The 17,053-nt window shown below is 38.3% G+C and overlaps 1 protein-coding gene across 1 annotated transcript in view; it reads left to right on the forward strand.

Annotated features, from left to right (window-relative positions):
• Nucleotides 1-17,053, forward strand: part of SV2C (synaptic vesicle glycoprotein 2C) — a 285,651-nt gene that overhangs the window by 222,664 nt on the left and 45,934 nt on the right. The window contains exons 6-12 of the mRNA XM_072606380.1: nucleotides 384-473; nucleotides 6,409-6,519; nucleotides 7,278-7,366; nucleotides 9,169-9,333; nucleotides 12,582-12,715; nucleotides 14,926-15,129; nucleotides 15,795-15,954. Of these exons, the coding sequence (XP_072462481.1) occupies nucleotides 384-473; nucleotides 6,409-6,519; nucleotides 7,278-7,366; nucleotides 9,169-9,333; nucleotides 12,582-12,715; nucleotides 14,926-15,129; nucleotides 15,795-15,954 (953 nt within the window). The remainder of the gene's footprint in view (nucleotides 1-383; nucleotides 474-6,408; nucleotides 6,520-7,277; nucleotides 7,367-9,168; nucleotides 9,334-12,581; nucleotides 12,716-14,925; nucleotides 15,130-15,794; nucleotides 15,955-17,053) is intronic.

Raw genomic sequence — 17,053 nt, forward strand, 5'->3', positions numbered from 1 at the left:
AATTCACAGTGTTCCAGAAGTGCTTTCTTTCAAACTTTCAAACATGAATGGACTTAATCTTCTTAGAAAGTTAGAGGCAAGATTTTCTGCCATGCAGAGCTTCCACAAAACATAAGTATACTCCCTCAAAGTAATTAGGCAATTTCAGGATGCTCTTTCAGGTAACTAGAGTCCAACAATGGGAATTTACTCAATGATTCCCAAGTGGCTTAGAAAGATTCCTATAGAGCAGTCATCCCAATACGCTTTAAGGAATCAAGCTCCCAGATACCCTAGCTCAAGTTAGATTGTCTTCTGAGTTAATAAATGTTGATTGATTGATTTGGGGATCAGGGAAAGCAAAATTTAGTCTTGTATTTCATACATGTTCTCGAATTTCCCAGGTTGGGAAACATGATGAAGCTTGGATGATTTTGAAGCAAATCCATGACACTAATATGAGAGCACGTGGCCAGCCTGAGAAAGTCTTCACTGTAAGTATGACTCCTCAGTTAACTCCTCCTTCCCCACCCCAGACCTCAAGTCCTTGGCAGTCACAAACAATAAATACTTCATTTTTCCTTCTCCTTCCTGAGTAGGCCTGATCTATTCCCTTGCTAATTTAGAGTAGAGAAGCCAATAGTGTGGTACAGTGAGTGCTGAACTTGGAATGAAAAGAGCTGAGTTTGAATCCTGGCTTTGCCCCTTACTCCCTCTGGGATGCAATTTGTCATCTATACAATAAACAGGTTAGATTAGGTGACTTCTCATATTCATCCTAGCTTTTGGTCTAGGACCATGTAAACCCAAGACATGAGGAGCACTGCGAAAAAGCTGAAGCTGAGCCAGGGAACAAATTGCAAAGTACATTGAGATGGAACTGAAACCTTATTGGTACTCCATTGATGCAAATGACAAACTGTCCCGTGCTTTGTCATCCTGGAAAATCCTTGTCCTTGCCCTTCCATAAGTTAATAGTTTGAATATAATGACAATATTTGGGCAGTACACCCATTATGGCTCCCTTGCTTCTGGTTTTCTTTATCATGAAAATATCAATGCAGATATGGTTGAATTGATCTCACTGGACAAAAATCTCATTTTTAGTGTGCCAACAATAAAATTAACATTTGTAGATGGTCTTATAACTGTGATGGTTGGCATCCCCTCCCCTATTTTCTGTCACTTCCCCACTGTCCCTGTGGAAACAGAAGGGAGTCACACAGCACCTAATGCTATTTTGTATTTGCATGTCTTTCATTGGTATGTCATAGCCAAAAATTTATCACCCGTTGGCCAACCCACTGGCCATATATAGTTAGGCTGGTCTTGGAACTACAGACACAGTCTTTCACTGGGACAACACATTGAAGTTTTTTGCCTTGGAAGAGCCTGTCAGAACAGGAGGGATGGGAAAAAAATCACAAAGTTCAATGGTACTAGATTTGGAGTAGGAGGACATGTGCCTGAATCCTGGATTTGCCACTTATCCCCTCGGTAACCTTAGCCAAGTCATTGGGCCTCAATTTCCTCATCTGTAAAATAAAGGGATTCTACCAGATAATCCCTAAGGAGGTTTTCAGCTCTAAATTCTATAGAAGTATACGTGGATCTACAAATTGAATTTTACTGCATAAAAACTTGGAACTTAATGAATAAGTCATATATGAGTAATTGAGATTTGACTATGCTTGCAAATGCAAGTTCTGTATTTTAGTTAGAAATAGTATGCCTAAGTATAGAGTTAGACCCACGTAGTGTCAGAAGAGGTAACTGCCTGTGTTTGATAGCTGCCAAAAGGCCTACCTGTCCCAAAATATCTTGTCTGCAAGTCTACCACAGGCCCTTTAATTCTCAGAATTAGTCACTAAGTGACTTGGGTTAAAAATATCATCTTGAGAAGCCTGTTAAAATGCAAATATCCATCCTTGGTTTATCACATTAGATTGCCATGGAACTCAGAACAGCTTAATTCTGATTGGCAATGAATGATAGAACGGTTTGATTTTATGGCATTTTTTGTGGCATCCTCCTTTCAAATGTGGAATCTACAAAATAGCCATCTTGGGTTCAAGGAAACCTCTGGGTCCATAACGACTCAAAACCACAGTTCATGAGCCCCACAATGTGTTAACTCTTTCTCTAGTAACCCAGAGGATATAATTAGCTGCAAGCAAAGACATTTAATGAAGTGATGCTGTAATATTTGCAATGTAATGACCTTTCTGAAAATGTAGGCATATTATTCCACAAATATGAATATGCATATATACACACATGTCAGCAGCAAGCAGAATAAGAACACAAATAGAGATCACCCACAGTGGGGAGGAGGGAGAGAAACACATAGAGAACGCATGTAAGGGGACAACTTGTACTTCTGGGGGTTCAAGATTCCCAGTGTCTTCCCAATGCACTACTCTCACTAGGCCTGTTCTCGAGAAAGTATGTTCCTGCTCTGGGCTCCCTAGACCTAATGCTCCATGGACATGTTGCTCTGCTGGACTTAGGTCTGCTCCTTGCCAAGCTGACTCCTCCCTAGGAAAGGACCCTGTGTCCCACCAGCCTCTGCTGGTCTCCACTGGTACACCATTGGGCTTACTTCAGAATCTTTCTCTTGGTCATTGCCCTCTGCCAGTATCTTCTTGACTCCTCTTTTTAGGGCTGGTCAAGCCATATATTCTTCAGTCAGCTAGAATTTGGTGACTAGAACCTCTTCCTGATAAAGGCAGGATAACTCTTTAGTCATAGCCACCATATTCATTTAAGAAAAGCTAGGCACATTGCCCCCAGTCTGGGCACTGAGGTTGAATCTAAGATCAGAGCTTTCCTTTTCTGAACCCTACATCTGGGACAGAGACCAAAGTCTTGTGTTACAGATGATTCTTAAATTCACAGTTCTCACAAGTTTATACATTCCCAAAATCTTCTTTGATTCAGCTGAAAATGAATTTGAATCAGAACAAAAGGTAGGCTAATGGGGCAAAGGCAGTGTTTTCTATCCACCTAACCAAATTCATATCTTATCTGTAACAGTAACAGAGCAAAAAAAGAGCAGCAAGGCTTGCATCTACAGGGCCCACAGGCCCTTCCTGGGTAAAGACCAGAGTGCAGGCCAGAAGAGTAGTGACCACACCTCTCTAAAGATCAAACCACCTTGAAAGCACCAAAAACTTCCAGACCCCCCACAACAAGCTCTGAAAATAGCAGCATGAAAAGTCTAAAGCTTGGGACAGTGCTTCTTTATCTCTAGAGGAGCAGAGTCCAACTTTAACATATAATTCAAGCTCAAGCAACATGAGCAAAAATGAACAAAGAGCAACAAAAGAGAATTTGATCATAAAAGCTACTATAGTGGCAGGAAAGACCAAGACATCAACTCAGAAAGAGAAAATAATGTGAAAACAGCTACCTAAAAAATGCTAATTGAACCCAAGTCCAACAACAATTCTTGGAAGAGTTAAAGAGATGAATGGTAGAGGGAAAACACGGGAAAAGAAATGAGAGTGATGCAAGAAATTTTTAAAAGAAAATAAGAGCTTGGTAAAAGAGGCACAAAAAATACAGAAGAAAATAACACCTTTAAAAACAAAATTGGTCAAATGGTAAAAAAAAAGGGAGGGGGCACAAAAATCCACTGAAGAGAAGAACTCCTTTAAAAGCAGAATTGGCCAAATGGAAATAAAAGTATAAAATCTCCCTGAAGAGTCTTTAAAAATTAGAATTAGGCAAGTGCATTGACTCCATGAGACATCAAGAAACAATTAAATTCAAAAGAATGAAAAATAAAAAAAAATGTGAAATATCTCATTGGAAATATAACTACCTGAAAAATAGATCAAGGAGACACAATTTAAGAACTGTTGAATGACTCAAAAGTCACGATCAAACATTATGAAAGAAAAGTGCCCTCTACATTAGATTCCGAGAGTCAAACAGAAATCAAAAGAGTACACCAATCACCTTCTAAAAGAGATTCCAAAATGAAAACTTCCAGGAACATTATAGCCCAATTCCAGAGCATCCAAATGGCTGTTTAATGAAACAGAAGACTTTCAAACATTCCTGATGAAAAGACAACTAAATAGAAAATATGATGTTCAAACATAAGACTCAGAAGAAGCATAAAAACATAAACATGAAAGAGTAGTAAGAAGGGACTTAATAAAGTTAAACTGTTTACATTCCTATATGAGATGATGCATGTAACTCCTAAAAACTTTATCATAATGAGGCAGTTTGAAAGGAGTTTACATAGACAGAGGACATGGCTGTGAGTTGATGTTGGAATGTGAGTTACGTTGGAATGATCTCCAAAAAAATGAAAGGATGAAAAAGAGGAATGCATTGGGAGAAGAGAGAAGGAAGATGTAGAATAGGGGAAATTTTCTCACATAAAGAAGAGTTTTTACAGTAGAGGAGGAAATGGGGGTGGCCCATGATTGAACCTCACTTTTATTGGAATTGGTTCAAAGAGGGAAGAATATATTTATATGTATACACACATATGTATGTGTATATATAGTGTGTATGTGTATACACACACACTCAATTGTGTATAGAAATGTAGCTTACCCAATAGGGAAATAGGAGGGAAAAGAGATAAGACAGGGAGTCAGGGATGATAAAAGGGAGGGCAGATTAAGGGAGTGGTTAGATACAAAATGGACTTTTGAAAAGCAACAAAATAAAAAGAGAGAGAGAGGAAGAAACTGGGATGGAAGGAAATATACAATAATCATAACTGTGAATGTGAGAGGAATGAGCTCACCCCTAAAACAGAAACAGATAGCAGAATGGGTTAGAAACAGGAATCCAATAGGTTTAAACAAGAGATGCAATCAAGAGATGCACTTAAAACAGAAAGACACACAGAGTTAAAATAAAAAACTGGAGTACTTATGTGCTTCAGCTGAAATAGAAAAGGTAAGGGTATGAACATGATCTCAGACTAAATAAAAGCAAAAATAAACCTAATTAAAAGAGATAATCAGGGAAATTAGATTTTTCTAAAAGGTACTATAGACAATGAAGTAACATCGAAAAAATGTATATCAAGTTTCTCTGATAAAGACCTTATTTCTCAAATATATATTGACTAGAGAGCTGAGTGAAATTTTTAAAAATAAGAGCCATTTCAATTGTTAAATGGTCAAATGTTATAAACATGCAGTTTTCAGAAGAAAAAAATCAAAACTACAGTCATGTGAAAAACTGTTCTACACCACTACTGATTAGAGAAATGCAGATTAAAACAACTCTGAGGCGCTATCTCACACCTAACAGAAATGACAAATGCTGGAGGAGGTGAAGGAAAAATAGGTATACTAATGAACTATTGGTGGAGAAGTGAGCTGGTCCAACCATTATGGACAACAATTTGGAACTATGCCCAAAGGCTTATAAAACTGTGTATATCTTTTGATCCAGCAATACCACTACTAAAACTACATACCAAAGGAATCGAAGGAAAAGGAAAAGGACTTGTATGTACAAAAGTATTTGTACATATATTGTACAGCTCTTTTTTGTTGTGGAAAGAATTAGAAATTGAAGGGATACTCATCACTTGAGGAACGGCTGAACAGGTTGTGATTGTCATATGATTGTGATGGAGTATCACTGTGCTGTAAAAAATGACAAGAGAAAGGAATTAATTTCAGAAAAACAGGACAAGACCTACATGGACTGATGCAAAGTGAAGTTAGAAGAACTAGATATCATTATGCACAGTAATAGCGATGTACTCACCATAAACTTAAAAGACTTGGCTACTCTGATCAATACAGTGATCCAAGATGATTCCAAAGGATTCATAATGAAAAAATGGCATCTGCCTTCAGAGAGGGAACTGATGAACTCAGTGCAAATTGAAATATAATTTCCTCACTTTTTATTTTTCTTGCTTTTTTTTGCAATATGGTTAACATGGGAAGATGTTTTGCATGATTTCACAGGATAATTCTCAGTGGGCAGGGGAGGGGTTGGTAGAGAAGGAGAGAATTTGAAATTCAAATTTTTTTTAAAGTTTAAAATAATTTTAAGTGGGAATCTTACTTCATGGAATGGTTGTGAGGCTACAGTGAGATAACAATTTTTTTTATTAAAAGAAGTTTGTCTTGCATGTCTTACCCAATCCAACATGTCCCGAGCATTCTCCAGTCCACTGGCTTGGCAGTTGTTCCTTCCCTACCCCATACTTAACAGCACAAAATGGGACCATCAGTGCTATACATCTGATGAACTTAGGCTCCTCTGCCCTCCATGCCAGAAAATCTAATCTCTGTTTTACTTCCTATTCCCCAGAGCAAGTTTGATTTGCACACTTATTTCTAGGTGTCCACAGATTGTGAAAATCACACATTTAACATCTGTAAACTTAAATCGAAAAGAAGAAAATCATCATTTCTGCTCTGCTGCTCCATACAGGTGAACAGGATCAAAACTCCGAAACAGATCGACGAATTGATTGAAATTGAGAGTGACACAGGGACCTGGTACAGGAGGTGTTTTGTTCGAATTCGCACAGAATTGTACGGAGTAAGTAATGAACCCCATCTGGGACATTTGTCTTTCTTGGCATTAAGAGATTTGCAATTCTCTACGACTATAAGTTATAGATGATTTATCGATCTCTATCTGTAGAGGGAATTTCCATGAAAAAAGTTTCCACACCAATAAAACCATAGGTCTCAACCTCAAAAGAAAAATGAATAGTAATAGATAGGTATAGCAGTGACTCTCAGGGTCATGCACCCTGCTGATGTATTACACTTGATTCCAGAAATAGTTTCAGGTAATTGGAGGACCTTAGTTCAAAATCTCACTCTGCTAGGTATTACCTGTGTGACCCGAAGTGAGCCATTACCCCTCTTTTCACCTCAGTTACTTCATATATAATTTCAAGAATTTGAACCAGATAAAGTACATTCCATTTCCTATATTCCTAAAATGTTGAGATACCCATGGGGCCAGTAGAGACCAGAGAAGAATGAAGATTGGTTCCTTCCTTTGAAAAATGTGAGTCTTTCAGCAACGATTTGGGATAGACTGTAATCTCTGGACGTCTAAGGAAGTAACCACAGTCTCAAATATTGAGAGCATGAAAACTCATTATGATCTAGTTTCCTGACCTGGGCCCCTTTTCCCTTTTAATTTTAACCAAACAGGATCAAGGAGAGCCCAGTCTTCCCAGACCCACAGTCTCCCCATTATCTAAGTGCATCACTTGAAGTTTTTTTCATCTTGCTTTTGCTGAACTATTTTGTTAGAAAAACTAAGTCTCTAATATTTCACAGATCTGGTTGACTTTTATGAGATGCTTTAACTATCCAGTTATGGAGAACACACTGAAGCTGACAGCAGTTTGGTTCACCTTGTCTTTTGGGTAAGAGTCATTAGAAAAAAAAATGCTAAGAATTCTTCCTTATGCCTTTTCGTTCTTATGGTAGCTTTCACATCACTGCGTGGCCCAGACACACTCTGTAGCTGTGAATTTATTATTTTTCTTTTCATTTTAATGTTTGAATAGTTCTAGTTTCAACAAAAACAACTGTCTGATAATTTCACATATTTCATGTACGTGGTTATGCAAACTGGGAGGGCAAAACCCAGTAACATTTGGAAAATGATCTTTTTTGCCACAAAGTTTACCATCTGCTACATTGGAATGCTGAAGAAAGGGGAAGCAAGGGACAAGGGGAGGAATTTCATCTGCTTTTGAATGAATCCCACTTGTTGTTGGAAAATTTTAAGTTATCATCTTCCTGAATTCATTGTTTAAGTAACTGCAAAATAGCTAATATCCTGCATTTGGAGCGGCATGGTAGAGAATTGCAACAGACAAGCCCTGCACCTCAAGCTAATGCGCTTCTGGAGGTGCCTCACTTACACTTGGCCAGAGCTTACTCAGCGTTTTATTGGCTCAAGCCAGAGGACTGGCAAGGGAGCCCTCTTTCCCTGGGACCTAACCAGTATTCTACCCAACAAGATTTATGTAACAGTGGTCCATGAATCTCCTCCTTTTCTCCTTTCTCTGCTTCAGCTAGCTAATATTTTAACAGCTAGCATTTTATTTAGTGTTTTGCAGTCAGCTAATTAGTGCAGTGGATAGAGCTTTGGACCTGCAGTCAGGAAAACTTACCTTGATGAACTCAAATCTGGTCTCAGAAGCTTAAAAACTGTGTGACCCTGGGCAAGTCACTTAACCCTGCTTGCCTCCGTTTCCTCCTCTGTAAAATTGAGCTGATGGAAATGGCAAACCACTCCAGTATCTTTGCCAAGAAAACCCGTAAATTGAGGCCACAAAGAGTCAGATACAACTGAACAACAATTTAGAACTTTAAGATTTACACAGTACGTTACAAATATCATCTAACTGTATGATTCTATGAGCTTACATGGCATCCTGAGACACAGCGTTTCATGAGAATCTTTTCCTCTGACCACTGTGGAAATATCCTGGGAGCTTCAAAGTGGCTTTTACCTATCAGAATAATCTGTACTCTGTTCTTTTAAAGGCAAGGGGGTACCAAGTGACTGAGTAAAGCGTAGAGAGGCAGTGCAGTAGCATGGAAAGAATGCTGTGCTTGGAGTCAGGAAAGATCTGGGTCCAAATCCTACCTCTACCACTACCCTTATGACCATGGGAAAGTTGATTCACCAGTTTTAGCCTCAGTTTTCTGAAATATAAAATGGAGACCATAGCACTTGTAGTACCTACCTCACAGGACTGCTAAGAAAATCAAATAGAAGCACTTTGCAAACCTTTAAAGATCATGTAAATGTGAGTTATGATGGTTAGTCTTAGAAGGATACAAACTATATCTGTTTTTCCTGACTCCCTGAAATGTCTTTTAACTCAGAATATTTTTTTGTAATTTTTAAGAACATGAGAAGATTGTGTCATAACCAGAAACCCTCATATGAGGGCTCTTTACTCCAACAAGTGGGGTACAATGGAAATGAACTGGATTTGAAGTCAGAAGGACTGAGTCTGAATCCTGTCTGTGACTCTCATATGACTTGGGAAAGTCATTTCCCTTTCCTGGGCCTCAGTTTTTTAATCTTTAAAACATAGAAGCTGGACTGCTTCCTTGGGGAATCATTGATTTCATTGACTGTGCATATTGGAGGGCTCACTCTCTTGTACCGGAGTCCTTAAAATCAAGGCTTTCTTTGTCTCCACAGGTACTATGGATTGTCTGTCTGGTTCCCTGATGTCATTAAGCATCTGCAGTCTGATGAATATGCAGCCCAAGTGAGACATATTGACAGAGAAAGAGTGGCCAATTTTACTCTCAACTTCACGTTGGAAAATCAGATCCACACCAGTATCGAATACGACAATGGCAGGTGGAGAAACGTTTAAGTGCAACCGTTTATTATTAATCTAGGAAAGGAAACTGTAAGGTTGCTAAGGCAATGTGACAGTGAATGCTGAAAATTCCTTTTCAGTTTGTAAATGTTAGCCCTTAGTGTGCTCAATGTTAGAGCTTTTAAATGGACTCCATAAAACAGGTAAAGTTATGTGGGGTATCAATTCGTCCATTTAATTTATGAAGTATGCATGCACATGTGTGTGTGCGTGTGCACGCATGTGTGTGTTTCTAGAAATAAGGAGTGGACCAGTCATAGAAGAGGTAAGGAAAATTTGGACAAAATCTAAAAGGGCACAAATAGGGAGAGAAAACAGGGCAGATGAAGTGACACTGCAGATACTAGTATAGTTTTGTATGAAGAAGTAAGAAAACCCCCCAAAAACAGGTCGCAATACCAGCCTTATACGTTTATATACACACAAATATACATAAATACACATATATATACATATTCAGCTGGTGTTTTTCATTCTGTTCTACAGTGGGGGCAAAAAAGAATGTTGTATTAAGTTATATACAAGAAGTTTAGGTTGGACAGTTGGGAGAATTTCTCAGGAAACAGCAAGAGCTGCAAACGTATCCCTAATCCCCTGGTCCAAAGTAAAGTACTACAATTGTCCTCTAGATATTTTTAAGACAAAGGTTGAAAACTCTCTAAGACGGTATAACTTCCTTCTGGCCTGGAGGCACCAACGTGTTCAAGATGGTGTCCCGGTTCTAAGCATTTGCAGTCTATATAACCACCTTAATAACTTATATTTGCATTCCATCAGCAGAAGCAGGGGAAAATTTGAATCTTCTCATTTTAGAAAACGGAAAAAACTGTAGATCTAGGATAGTGAGACAGAGTTCCTATTCTATACCTCAGGACTAAACTAGATTGAAAGGGTAGGAAGGGATTCTAAGCACTCACTTCTCTGGATCTATTTCACTATCCCTTGTCTTGATGACTAGATGAAAAGAAAGATTATGAATCCAGTACAACAGGTCCAACCTAACTATGTCAGGCAGAGAGATCTAGCCATTATCCGCTCAGTACAGGGTCAACTTTGTTTTCTGACCTCTGGAGTTCTTAACATGGTGGTGCACAGACCTCTAAGGAGTCCTTGATAGATTGCAGGGAGTTTGTGAAACTGAATGGGAATAAAAATTAAGTAAATTATTTTAGCTAACCAAAAAATTATTTTCGCTAACTTTTGTTTCCCTTTGTAATCAATCAATTATCTAATTTTAAAACATCATTCTGGGTAAGCGTCCATAGGTTCCCCAAAGTTCTGAAAGGGTGAATCCATGACATGCAAAAAAGGAGAATTCCTGTCCCTTGGGATATTACTGACCACTACCTAGACTTGCAATCTTTGAGTACCTTATTTAACCACCTTAGTTAACCAGTATGAATTAATAAATGTTGTTTCTAAAACTTATAACCTTATATATTTTATACTCCTTAGATGAGAATTCTAATTTTTTTAAAAAAATATTAAAAATTGCAACCTATGTAGAGTACCCAGTCAATGTCTCCACGGAATCTCGTATTCGGTAATGTCTAAGACTATTCTAAGCAGAACCAAAAACTTGAGATTTTTCAAGAGTAAATCCCGAGATGATCACATTAATAGTGTTGGAATGCTTTCTTTAAAATATCCACATCTGAAGGTATATGTGATTACAGAATTTTGTGCAATGCAGAGAAATTTAAAATATGATTGGCTCATCTCATTTTTTAAAACAGCTTCCCCATTCCAATTCCAATTCCATTTGAAAAGATTAATGCTCTCCTAAAACTGCAGGGCCATTTATTATCATTCAATAGTTTAAATCACTATGCCCTCTACCTCTGAAACTAATCACTTCCAAATAAAAATACTTTGGAGAAGGAACAAAGCTCCAGCTTCATTTTTGTGGCTCATTTGTTAGGCTTAAAAACAGTTTTTAAAAAATTAAGCCAGATAGTAGGGTGAGAAAGGAATATGCACTGGATTTGATTTGTCTTTAAAAGGAAATGCAGGATGGTAAATGAAGTTCTTTTAAGTCAAGTGTGTTCTTTACCTTTTCTGCTATTGATAGGAGCAGTGTAGCCTTATTGGCGTTGGCAAGACCTTGACTACTTGTACCCAATTTCTGTATTTGTAAAGAGGTGGATAAAGACGATCCCCATCTCAGTAAACCCCTGTGCTTTTGTATCCATTCTGAAAATTAAGAACAAGCAGTGGTGATCCCATGGGACTCCTAAGTCTCCATTATCCTGGTGCGAATGAAAGATTTGCCCAGAATATTATGATAACATTATTACTACCATCTGTCCAGCATTCCTATCAGTGCCATCCAAGCATGTTTTCAGTTGGTTTCATCATTCTACTTACTTTTCAAAATGTGTTGGGTTATCACCTTCTTCTTTGATGCACAAGCTGAATCATTCATAATGAAAAAGAAAATGTGACTGGAAGTGTTCATGCCTACGACATTTCTCAAACCCTGAGTCAGTGGTACCTGATACAGATGGGCAGAATCCATATTGACTTTCTCCAGGAAAACTTGAAATCATAAATATGAAACAGTGTTCTTTTAAAGATAATAGACCAGGGATTAACTTTTTGTGTGTCATGGGACCCTTTAGTAATCTGGTGATGTCTGTGCTTTTACATGTATATAATTTCGAAGGAAAACAATTATATTGAAGTGCAGTTATCAAAATGTTTTTTGAAACCAGTTCACAGATCCCAGGTTAAAAATCTCTGTTTTATGTAGCTCCTTTCTTTATTGTCCTGTCATTTCATTTAATGGTCAAAGAACTTCTAATTAGAATCAAAAAGGAGAGATGATGGAGTGGTGACCACTCAACCAAATACTCAATTAATGCTTGAATATCCATGGTAAAAACTTAGCCCAAATGACTGAAATTCAAAGGTAAAACCCAAACATGAATTTTAATCAAATCCCACAGTCTCCTTTGCAACAAATTCATTTACCAGAGCTACTGGTGAGAAACGAAATATTGGTGTCTATGTTATATCTTTATTATCTAAGAAGATACTGCTGAGTAGTGACAGCGTCATAAAACAGGCAAAGGAGGAAGGGAAGGGCCTAGGGAAATCTCCAAACTGAATATCTTTGATACTGAATAATCAGGCATTAACTTTCTGTCCCACCCGAATCTCTTCGACCTGCCTTTATTCCCCATGAGCCAAGATCAGTGATGCAATCTCTTGTGTGTCCCGACAGGTTCTTGGGGATGAAGTTCAAATCTGTGACTTTTAAAGACTCCATTTTTAAGAGCTGCACCTTTGAGGATGTGACCTCCCTGAACACCTACTTCAAGAACTGTACGTTTATTGACACAGTTTTTGACAACACAGGTATGTCACTCACCACCACCATCCAAGGCAAGTCATTTGGGCAGGTCTACAGTAATCATTATGAGCTTTCAGCATATAACCAGTGTGGGAATGAGGGATCTGTATAAGGTAATGATAACACACAAAACAAATTCATTGGTCGACTCTTAAAGAGCAGATGGGGGTAAGGTTCCAGTCTTACTGCCAAAGTTGGTAGAAGTATATTTGTTATATCTCACTTTACCTAATGGATGTGTTCCTGAAAAGTTGAATGTGAATCAACTTTTCTTAAACGATTCTTCATAGTGTTGGAAAGCTCAATATTTAAAAGTCATTCTATGAATGCTTTTATAAAGCAGAGAATTTGTCAATAATTTATCTGCTTTTGTAAATCCAGGTTTTCTTAGCCTGGGTTTGCTTGAAGTGAAATACATTTTTCTTCCTCCATAGCAAAAGCGGACAGCATAATTTAGGGAAAAAGCTTGGTATCAGAGACCCAGTTGAAATGCCAGATCATAATTACTGTGTATGTGACCATGGATGAGTCATTTTACTCTTGTGCTCAATTTCCTCATCTATAAAATGAAGGGGTTGTTACTGAGTGGTTTTTAAGGTCCCTTCTAGCTGTACATCTGTGATTCTATGGGACTTGTGGGTGTTACCTGCCCTTTTTGTTTGTTTGTTTTTAACCAAAGCCTCTGGGGAGCCTGAAAAAACATCTGGGATGGGATCTAGCAGGAATGAGTCCTATGTAGCAGCCCCAAGAGAGGGACATCTAGAGCAGACTGCTGCATAACATAACATCACTGCTCCCCATTCACTTAGTCAAATATGTATTCTTTGCCTACTCTGTGTGACGAAATGTGCTAGATATTGAATAAGTTACAAAAATCAATAGACAGTAAATTCTAGTTCAAGTTCCCACAGAACTCAATGTATGATTAGGAAAATCAGGCAACTAGGTGGTGCCATAGTGTAAGGGTACTGGACCTGAATTCAAGAACACCCACGTTCAAAACCAGCATCAGACACTTACTAGCTGCGTAATCGTGGGGGTGTCGCTTAAACTCTGTGAATCTCATCTATAAATTGGGGATAGTAATAACACTATTGTGCTATACTATGTTACAGCCTCTCAGAGTGGTGATGATACAATGAGCTATTTGCATAAAGTACTTTGCAAACATTAAAGTGTAATATCATTACATGTTTTCATTATTACCCAACTTCTCTATATCTCAGGTTCCCACAAAACGACAAGTATAACTCACAAGCTTACATTTTGAAACAAAATGTAGTCTCCATGGATAGATGATGTGGGTACTATTAGAAATGCAGTATCAGCATAATTCAAATAGAGTAAAGCTGTCGGAAAAAAAAAGATTAGCATCCGTTACCCATAGTAAAAGAAGAGGCAAGTAGCCTCCCTAAGTTCATTTATTAAGTCAATAAATGTTGGAGACAGCTCGCCTGATTGGGGAGAACCCTGGGGCTGGAGTTAGGAAAGTTGGGTTAGATTCTGGTCTGTGACACTTAGAAGTCTTGTCCCTCTGGAGAAATCATTTCACCTTTCTGTAAATTAGTTTTCTTATCTATAAAATGGAGATAATATGTCTATTTCAATCAATCAAAAAGTAATTATTAAGCACCTACTTTGTGCTAGATACACTAGCCACTGGGGACACATAAAAAAAAAGAAAAATTTCCTCCTTTCAAGAAGCTTACAGTATATGGGGGAGGTAACATGCACACAGATAAGTATATAAAAATATATTTCTCAAAGTGTGAGGAAAACACTTGGTGAGCCTACCGTTAAAGTCTTATGCAAATATGAGTTGTTATTATCAAATATCTGCTATGTGTAAGGCACTATGAGAAATACTAAAATGTACAAAACATGATCCCTCACCTCACAGGGCTTGAAATCAGGAAGATTCATCTTCATGAGTTCAAATCCAGCCTCAGACTAGCTGTGTGACCCTGGGCAAGTCCCTTAACCCTGTTTACCTCAATTTCCTCATCTTTAAAATAAAGTGGGGAAGGAATTGGCAAAACCACTCCAGTATCTTTGCCATGAAAACCCCAAATGGGGTTAAAGAGTCAGACATGATTGAAACAACAGAACAACAGCTACCCTCAAGAGGCTTGTCATCCCAATAATCTTAATAACTCTTGGCATATTTCCTAATCACTCCACAATTATGTGACATCTAATCTAATCTATTCCACAGATTTTGAGCCATATAAATTCATTGACAGCGAATTTAAAAACTGCACATTTTTGCACAATAAAACTGGATGTCAGATCAACTTTGATGATGACTATAGCGCCTACTGGATTTACTTTGTTAACTTCCTGGGTACACTGGCAGTGTTGCCAGGGAACATTGTATCTGCGCTGCTGATGGACAGGATCGGACGTCTAACCATGCTCGGTATGTATGTGCTTGCCCGGATCATGTAAAATGAAGTAATTGTTCTTGTATTCTACATGATGCCCAGGTTTTTCTTTGGAGTCCTTGGAGGTAAAAAGACATCCCTTCCACAGACCTGCTCGTGATTCTTAATGACAGCCTAATATCCTATTTAACTTCATTTCATGGGAGCAGTTCCTATGAATTCATTACCAGACTGAAAAAATAATTACATATAGCCAATGTGTATTTTTCCACTTAAGTAACTAATAAATTTATAATGTTCACTTCATAGTCTTTGTATTTGAAATCCAGTTGGTTGGGCAAGCTAACCTTTCTTCCTGATGACTACCCGGCTAGGTCAGGTCAGTGATTTACAGTGGGGCATGGAGTATAATAGGAAGCCCTCTAGGAGTCAGAAACTTGGATTCCAGGAGAATGGAGGGGAAGGAAAGGGAGAGAAGGAAAGAACTGGAACTCAAAATTGAAAGAAAAAAAAAAAGTAAAAATTTTCTTTACATTTATTGGGGAGGTAATAAAAAATTATTTCAAAGGAACAAAAAAGAGCCTACTGTGTGGCAAGTACTTGGCTAAGTGCTGGGGATTTGCTGGCAATGATTATGGAATGCTAAATATACCTGCTCTGAGAAAACAAACATGGCAGCTTTTGTGTGGTCTCTCATCAGGTGGCTCTATGGTGCTTTCTGGGATTAGCTGCTTTTTCCTGTGGTTTGGTACCAGTGAATCCATGATGATAGGCATGCTGTGTCTCTATAATGGCCTGACCATTTCAGCCTGGAACTCCCTGGATGTGGTCACTGTGGAACTCTACCCAACAGACAGAAGGTATGTTCCAAAAAGCCAGCATGCTTAGGAGGAACCGGGCCCACAGAAGTGGTGAAGGTGTCAGCCCTCGCCACATAGACCACCGTCCCCAGAAACTACTTGAAAACATCTAGCTTGTGAGCTGCAGGCTGCTAGAAGAGCCTCAAATAATGATATTAAAGCCAGGATGTGTAACTGGTAGCAAAAACAAATAGAGCAGTAAAACTGAAAGAAGAAGTTAATTAGAAATATGAATTTGTTTATTGGCTGAAGATATGTGGAGGCCATAATCAGACAGCAGGCACTGGAATTTAATAGCATCTTTCGGACCAGCTAATGAGTGTGGGCAAAAATTTTAACTTCTAATCAGTCCCAAGAGAGTGCATGTATTGGGTCAGCAGGTGTCTGAATGATCTCTGTATTAATCAGCCACAAAGAAGGCCCCTAAAATCCAGGTTTGGACTTTCCAGAGTGTTTGGAGGAAGACCCAGTGCATTTCTAATTTCTGTAAAGATTGCTATTGAAAGAAAATTACTCATTCAGCCCCAAAGGTGGAGATATTCAGAACTCCAGCCTTGTGTCAGAGAAAAGGGTCTGGAGGATGGGGCTTTAGTTAGGAAATGGAATGAATTCCACAATGCAATAATTGATTTAAAGAAAAGGAAGTCATTTTCTTATGTTGTTTGGCATGTGTGAAGAAAAGAGTCTTATTTTTGCCTCAGTCCCAAATGACTTCTGTTTTCTCCCCGTGGAGACTGACTCTACCTTTGGATGGAGTCAACATTACTCTCTGCGCTTTGGGAGTGCAGTAGGGAGGAGGGATTTTTTCCAGGATTAAAATGTTTTCACTCCTAAGTAGGAAATGTTCCTACACTTCAACAACCTGAACTTTCTCTTCTGCTTTTCATATCTTTCTCCTCTTCTGCCCTTCTCACCTCCAGTTCATGCTGCTCCCTCTGGTTACAGTCTTTTATAAACATAATGATCATGAACAAACAAAACCATTTCAGTAAACAAAGCAAAGAAAGATTGTCTGTGAAAACTGCGAACTTTTATTATATGTATTTTACCACTATCAAAATAATCTTCTATGCGATATGTATTTAATAGGAAAATATGT

This window comes from Notamacropus eugenii, chromosome 4, assembly GCF_028372415.1.
Source record: "Notamacropus eugenii isolate mMacEug1 chromosome 4, mMacEug1.pri_v2, whole genome shotgun sequence".
Lineage (NCBI taxonomy): Eukaryota > Metazoa > Chordata > Mammalia > Diprotodontia > Macropodidae > Notamacropus > Notamacropus eugenii.